The sequence below is a fragment of the Oryctolagus cuniculus genome, chromosome 7 (assembly GCF_051225735.1).
Source record: "Oryctolagus cuniculus isolate XC-2025 breed Fujian yellow rabbit chromosome 7, ASM5122573v1, whole genome shotgun sequence".
NCBI lineage: Eukaryota > Metazoa > Chordata > Mammalia > Lagomorpha > Leporidae > Oryctolagus > Oryctolagus cuniculus.
Window position 1 is genome coordinate 30,052,165 of NC_142873.1, and position 7,748 is coordinate 30,059,912.

Sequence of the window (7,748 nt, forward strand, 5' to 3'; positions counted from 1 at the left end):
ATAGGTAGGGCACTATTTGAAATGCTTTATGTATAATAATTCACTTAATTTTCCTAACAACCCTATATAGTAAGTATTATATAATATAGATGTGGAATCTGAGGAATAGAGAAGTTAAGGAACTTGTTTAAGGTCAGCCAGCCAGGAAGTGACAAGACCTGGCATCAAACGCCAGCAACCATGCTCCATCCCTGGTGTGAATTCTTAACCAGCATAGGCAGAATCTGGGATAATAAACAGAGTTATGTGTCATCGCCAAGTTATTAGCTCAGAAAACCTCAGCCCAATCAACTGCAGAGAAGGACCAATAATATCTGCTTTGTAACAGCAGCTGTAAGCATTGCGTGCAACAGTTTGTCAAAGCACTTAGCATGTAGCGAAACTCCATTCTTTTTTTTTTTTTTTTTTTTTTTTATTTTATTTTATTTTATTTTTTTGACAGGCAGAGTGGACAGTGAGAGAGAGAGACAGAGAGAAAGGTCTTCCTTTGCCGTTGGTTCACCCTCCAATGGCCGCCGCGGCTGGCGCGCTGCGGCCAGCGCACCGCGCTGATCCGATGGCAGGAGCCAGGAGCCAGGTGCTTTTCCTGGTCTCCCATGGGGTGCAGGGCCCAAGCACCTGGGCCATCCTCCACTGCACTCCCTGGCCACAGCAGAGGGCTGGCCTGGAAGAGGGGCAACCGGGACAGAATCCGGCGCCCCGACCGGGACTAGAACCCGGTGTGCCGGCACCACTAGGTGGAGGATTAGCCTATTGAGCCGCGGTGCCGGCCCAAAACTCCATTCTTAAGACTAAAACTTTTCATGTAAATATTGAAAAATTATCTGTGACTTGTACTGAGATTTGATAACTCTCAAGAATAGTTTCTTTTTATTTCAGTCATTGGAGGTGGGAAAAAGAAGGGAGCTGAAGCAACAAACATTTATTCATGTTTTTAGATTGTTTTGAGAGACTGGGGCAGGGAGATCAGCTATGGCCAAAAAAGCACCTTCAGGAGTGCCAGATAATGATGAGTCATGAAGTCCAAAGTCCAATTTTAGAACAAATTATTAGAAAGAACTCTGGCATCTTCAGTTATATTAGAAAAGAAGGTATTTATTTTCCATAAAGAGGAAGATCCATCACCACCCTACTCTGGGTTGACAAGTAATTACCTCCAGGCTGTAAAAAGGAGTTCTCATTAGTAGGTGGCAGTAGGAGCAATCAAGAAGTGTTTTAAAAGAGATCTCTGAGAACTGGGTTTCCAGAATTACTGTAATATGTAGTTCTTTTAATGTGAAGTTGTCATTTTGTCATAAAGCATTTCAAATATAACCTCTGAACCTATGGAGAAGATAAGCATATGTGAAGTGGATGCTCTTATGACTGTCAGTTCAAATTTACTTTTTAAAAAAATATTTATTTATTTGAAAGAGTTACAGAGAAGGAGAGGGATAGGCAGAAAGAGAGATCCTCCATCCTCTAGTTGACTCCCCAAATGGCCACAACAGTCAGGGCTGAGCCAGGCAGGATCCAGAAGTTTCATCCCAGTCTCCCACGCAGATACAGAGGCCCAAGGACTTGGGCCATCCTCCACTGCTTCCCCAGGCACACTAGCAGGGAACTGGATCAGAAGTGGAGCAGCCAGGACTCCAACCAGCACCTATGGGATGCCAGCACTGCAGGAGGCAGCTTTACCTGCTACGCCACAATGCCGGCTCCACAGATTTACTTTTTTATAGTCCATAAATACATTTGTAGGGGTACATCTGCAGCCAGAGGGCTTTGGGGCTGTGAAGCTATGATGGATACTACTCAAGGACAGATGCTTCATCTCCTTTCTATCAAGGCCTGAATATTTCCTCTGAGCCCTTCCATCTGGAGAACCTTGACTTCTATCTGCCCCTCCTCTTTCTCCATGGCTGTCCACTTCTGAGCTGATTTGGGAACTGAATATAAGTTATGACTCAGGGAGGGAAGACAGAAAGGGAGAAGGGAGCCTGGCAAAGGTTCAGGAAGGACTCAAGGTTCACATGTGTATAGCCTCCTGGTAGCCTTCTCCAACCATGCTGAGCGCATAAACCCCCTCTCACTCATCCCTGCCCCAGATTGCATTTAGGTTACCATCTCAAGGCCTCTGTTATACTCCTCCAGAGTCTGCCATCATAGTTTGCTGCACCCTAGAGCTTCACAGCCCAGTTCTCACTGTATATCTGCTCCTTGCTGTTCAGCCCTTTCAACCATTTTCCATCCAGTCAACAGGACAACCATGCTAAAGCAGCCCTAGCGTAGAAGCCCTTGGCTGTAAGCAGAATTGGTACACAATGAGAATGTAGGATCCCGTGTTCAAAATTCATTAAGATTTTCAAGATGACAACAGCAGAGCATTAAACCAAGCCCGACACTCTTCTAAGTACAGAGCCTTGTGTGACAGTACGAGTTGTGGGCCCACATAGCCCTAGCTATAAAGGATTCAAGAGATAAAAGTTGGTTTCCCTAATATGTATGCAAATTATCTAAAACCTAATGCATATTTTTGCAATATGAACAAAATTATACCCTAATAAAAGTCGGAAGACTAGATTTTATCTGAAAATCTATGTTATAGTAGCATAGGTACATATACTTTAGTTTGGTGCTGAAACTCCACAACAGGATAGATAAATTCTCCAAATGTTCAAGCACATCTGTACTTTTATTTAAAAACAAAAACAAACTCCACAGGTATTTCTGATGTTCAACCAACATTAAGAGCTTTTGAGAAATAGACGCCCACCTTCTACCTCCAAAGTGTCTAATTTACTTGTGGGTGCTGAAACTCTAGCAGGAGAGAAGCTCCCCTGTATTAAAATGTGCAAAGAGATTTCACACTAGCTCCATATTCTAGAGGTTCCACAGGGGAAGTGATGGACAGGAGTAGAATCACTAGTAGAACCACAGGCCAGTTTTTGGTAGGGAAAAGATGGAAGAGTCTGTGGAATCTTTTTCTGAGTCTAAACTTGAAGCAATTAGAAAAAATTTATTTGAATTTCACTGTTACAGAATTTTTGATAGTTTAGATATAGTTAGCAAATAGTGTTAGCAAATGTAAACACTACCCCATAGGAGATCACAGAGTTAATGTGGCTTACATTGGATGGTAAGAAGACCAAGTCCCAGCCCTGACATCTCAGCAAATTCCCAGTCTCCTTGTATGGGAGAACTCATGGGACCTGAGTCTCAGGATCTTTGTATGTAACTGGAGATAGGAAGCCCAGTTTCACAGAGCTGTTGTGAAGGAGATGAGATCTATGTATGAAATTAGACATACACTGTAAAGTAGTAAACACATAGAAGCTACTGTTCTTATGTAATTCTAATAGTGATAGAGAAGGAACATGCCTTCAAATTCATCCCACAAGTAGTCAAGTATCATTACCCATTGAAATGACAATTGCCAATATCAGTCTAAATTTGCTATTGTTTTATCTGTGTCAAATCCAACTCATCCTTAAAACTCAAATGTTAAACCTTTTATGAAATATTTTGTGTTCCCACTGGTAATTAATTATTTCCACTTCTAACTTGGCATACTATAATAGGTTTTCTTCTTTCCAGGTTGTGAGCTTCCTCAGGCCCAAATCTCACCTGAGTTGCTGTAGGTGCAATATACTCAATAGGTTAAATGAATAATTGGAAAAGGGAAGGAAAGAAAGTAGGTAGAGATAAGAAACTTCTACACCATTTAAGACATTTAGAAGCATAAAAGCAAACATTTCATGAGAACAGGGACCTTGTATGTCTGGCCACTTGCCCCTGCTCCTCTCCCAGTCCATGGTCAATGCTAGGTATTAAAGCTGGTGGCTCCGAGTTTACAAATGAAAGAAAAGGAGACAGGCCAGCTGTAGGTGAGGTCTCAGGTAGGCATGGAATTCTCCTCATGCCATGTTTCATTTTCTCTAGAACAGTCTCCAAATACGCTAGCCTTAGACTATCCCCTTGCCACCCAGAAGCTCCAGTGAGAGTCATTAGAAACTTCCCAAGGTATCATCCTGGCCCGCTGGTCATTCTAGAGCCCTTTCTCCTTTCAAATGGACTGGATCCTATATCCCATTCCTGCCAGACTGTTCCATGCTCCTCCATTACTTGCTAACTTAATAACCACGAATTCCTGTACCAACTTACAGGCACTCAAGGGCCACTTTTCACGGATAATGAAATGTTTCATTCAAAGGAATGAAATATTCAATCCCTGAAGCACTTACTCCAAAGACAGACCCAGAAATATCAGGCACTGCAACTGATAAACGAGGTGGCTTTCAGGTTACACTGTGCCACCTCCTCGCTGGTCTGTAGAAGGCCAGCACTTGAGGGGAGACACGTGTTTCCTTGGAACAGCCGGCCCTTTATGGGCTGCCCCGTAGACTTCTGATCTTATGAACTCCAAGTTTATAAAAAGCTCTGTAGTGAGGCAACGTTGCAGATACTCTGTTAGTTTATTACAAAATAGGCCTTTTTGTGGGATATGGATTTCATCTGTAACTAAATAAAATAGCTGGATTCTTCAGTGAGTAAGAGCTGTACTCCTACTAATCCCCCAAAAGAAACTAATGCTGAAAATCTCTTACAGAAAAATACAGAATTAAAGCATGAACTAAGATATCTGCCTTGGCCTGATCCTCTTTGTTTTGCCTGGGTAGGATGTGGGTGTTAATTGGAACCATCTTTTATAGGAATAACAGGCTTATCTATTTCCTGGTTTCCTTTCCCAGGGTAAAGCACAGAGGACCACAGATAACATGCCTGGTTAATTCTAGCCTCCTCTTAAAGAAGAAAGGAAAGAGTCATGTTTTCTCTGTTGAATTTAACACCAAGATCATTTTACTCATTTGATTAAAACTATTCTTGAGTGTTCCCTGGATAGTTTCCCTCTTTCTTCACAAGATCCTTAGACCTGGATTTTCAAGGTGACTTCATTTGGTTCTCCTCTAGAGACCAAGTACTACACGCAGATCTTGAAGTGTTACTAATCCTTTAAGATTTCAGGGGTCTGAGCTATTTTTAAGCTTTCAAAGATTCTGATAACTGGAGTTTTGTCTCTGATCACTGATAATGGTTTTAATTTGGAGTTGGAGCAGTTCCCTCTGGTAGTAAGTGCAGTTTGGGCAAACAGGGAAAGCTATTGTTCTAATACAGCTAGGGCTCAAATTAAATTCTGCCCAAACAGGTACGGGACTGGAAACCTGGGCTTCTGCTAATGCTGTACTTTCAGGCACCGAGTTCCAAATTTTAGTCCGCCATTTGTCACTTTCATGATTTCTTACATGAGATAAGCACCACTTGAACTTTTAGTTATTCACTGTTTTTCTTTAAACCTGTTCACTGCTCTCTGTGAATAAATTTTCTTACTTCCATAAATGGAAAGCTAACATTACTCATCCTTAATTGAAAGTAATAAATACAATAAGAACAAAGGTTATTAAATTCTAGCTAGATAATATTGCTTACCGAAGGTTCTGAGTCCAAGGCCTGTCTCCCATTATTTAAAAGGGAAATTAACCTGGATTGAAGACATACTGGCACCATGTTGTAATTTTCCTTCAGGGAATATGATGGACTGGAAAAGAAAATTGAAAAGAGAATCCAATTTTCTTTCTTCAGTAACTATTTATGTTCCTGATTCCAAGGGTTACTCAACCCACCTTTGTTATAAACACTTTCATTGAAAAACTCACTCCCTTAATATTCTGAGGATGGGTCAGAGTAATCTGATAATATGTAAAAGGACATGATAACCATAAAGGAGCAAGAGTGCCAGAAAAATGCAAGTGCTTAACACTTGAATGTCTGCTACAGAGGAAAGGTGGCTTTGTCTGTTCCGTCAACAAACGCCTGCTGAGCCGGAGAATACACACTACACTCCCCAGTCTCCCAGCAGTGATGCAACCCACAGGATCATGGGTGGCAAGTGGGCTGGCCCAGTCTGGAAAAGTTAAGGGAAACAAGATATGGAAAGAATCTTGATGATAAACAGGCAGAGAGCTGGTGTGCAGTTGCACACACAGTCGTTTACAAATAAGGTACATGGTATATAGGAGAACAGTGGATTGAGTTTGTGCCACATAGTTGGTGACCTTTGAACAGCCTCAAAACAGCAGAGGACCCTTCAATTGGCATAAATGCTCTCCTTTCCCCACACCTGCAGCTCCCATTTCTTCATTCACAGATGTCACAAATTTAAGACACATGTAAAGTCTGCGAAAGGAGTTGATGCTTCAGCAAGACAAACCATTTTCTGTTATAGGAAGGATACCTTCTATTTTCCATAAATGCAGGTTACTTTTTGAGGAAGTTCTTAAACGTGTGCTGTAAGCTTGTGGATTTTGCTGTATTTCCTTTCCTCACTGGTTGAGGAGGACTCCTGAACCCCGTGCAGCAAAGCAGTTGCGCATTTTCCAGTCCCCTTCGCTGACTTTTGTTAAATGAAGTCACTGCCCCTCTGGAATGAGTGTGCCATCACAGTTTGCTGCTCCGGAGGCAGCACTGTTCAAGGATCAGACAAGCAGTGTCCTTAGGGTCTGCATCTCTGAACCAGCTGCTGCATCTGCTCTCCCTGAAGAGGCAGCACCGCTCCACACCACACCTATTTCTCTGGCCTGGCAGGAAGGCGAAAAGGATTTGCGTGAGCTCTGCCTGCCCAGGCTGTGGAAGTTTCCATTTTCAGAAACATGATGGATACGCCCCTTCTAAGTGATACTAAATCTTCAGCTCACTTACACCTGAAACGTGCTTTTCAGAAACCTGACTTGTCTTTTCTCACACTAAGGCTGATTTCCTAATATGGTCAAATGAGGACTTAAGCCAAACTCCAAACCAAAGAGGAAGATGTGAACTTTCTTAATTTACCGGGCCTCCAGTGCAGCCTCAATGTTTTTTAAAACTGAACTGCAAACAACTTTGATGATTTTTTTCTGTTTTTAAACAGGCATACCTAGTAAAACACCAGCAAGAACAAGAGTTCCATGTGTTCTAAATGGTGTGAAGCAGCATCGCAATGTATTTCTAAAACCGGACTTTAAACAGAACCTATATTGATTCTCTCCCTCTGATTAACTTCATCATCTTTCTGGGGAGGGGTGCAGAGGTCTCCCAGTGGCCTCAGGCCTGAACAAGCCCCAGGCCTCAGGGAGGTAGCACAGGCCAAACTCTGCACAAACTCATGAGATGATGTGTTTGTCTTTCAGGTCCAGTATTTCTTCAAGATCTTGGATAACTAGCAGAACAGAAAGTCAAGAAGTCAGAAATGGGGGCATTTAGACAAGAGTGAATCACACACATAAGGAATGTGTTCATTCTTTTATTGTCCATTGTTTTAACCTGACTGAATACAAGATCAACAAGAGCACTGTACTCCTGGCAATTATTACATATGTTAGAACATGGATTTTGCACTGTAGACAACATATAACGCCAGTCTATGGGGTACTGCATTGCTTTTTATAAAGTTCAAAATAAAGATTTATTTTCAAACAAGTGACTTTGGTTTATTTCATACATTACACTTTTTCTTGCAGAAAAAAATAAAATTGTACAACTGCATAAATATAAAATTCTTCCACCATGAAAATGGTTAAAACATTCATAAAGACACAGCACCAGCATGTGATGCCTCCAGAGAAAGGAAGAAGGAGAGTAAATGAAAATGTACAAGCAAATTAATCAGCCCTGCCACTAACGCGGTGATGGGCAGCTCCAGATCTCAGACATAGCATCGGAACTCACTGGAGGAC

At 41.9% G+C, this 7,748-nt stretch overlaps 1 protein-coding gene across 8 annotated transcripts in view; it reads left to right on the forward strand.

The window, feature by feature from the left end:
• Positions 1–7,748, forward strand: part of NME7 (NME/NM23 family member 7) — a 248,143-nt gene that overhangs the window by 234,158 nt on the left and 6,237 nt on the right. For 6 of the 8 annotated variants that reach the window (XM_002715560.6, XM_089299605.1, XM_089299600.1 and 3 more), the window contains one exon: positions 7,203–7,491. The exons of the other annotated variants lie outside the window; for them this stretch is intronic. In XM_002715560.6, the coding sequence (XP_002715606.1) occupies positions 7,203–7,235 (33 nt within the window). In that variant the 3' untranslated portion in view covers positions 7,236–7,491. Of the gene's footprint in view, positions 1–7,202; positions 7,492–7,748 lie in introns of those variants that run through there. 8 annotated transcript variants of the gene reach the window in all.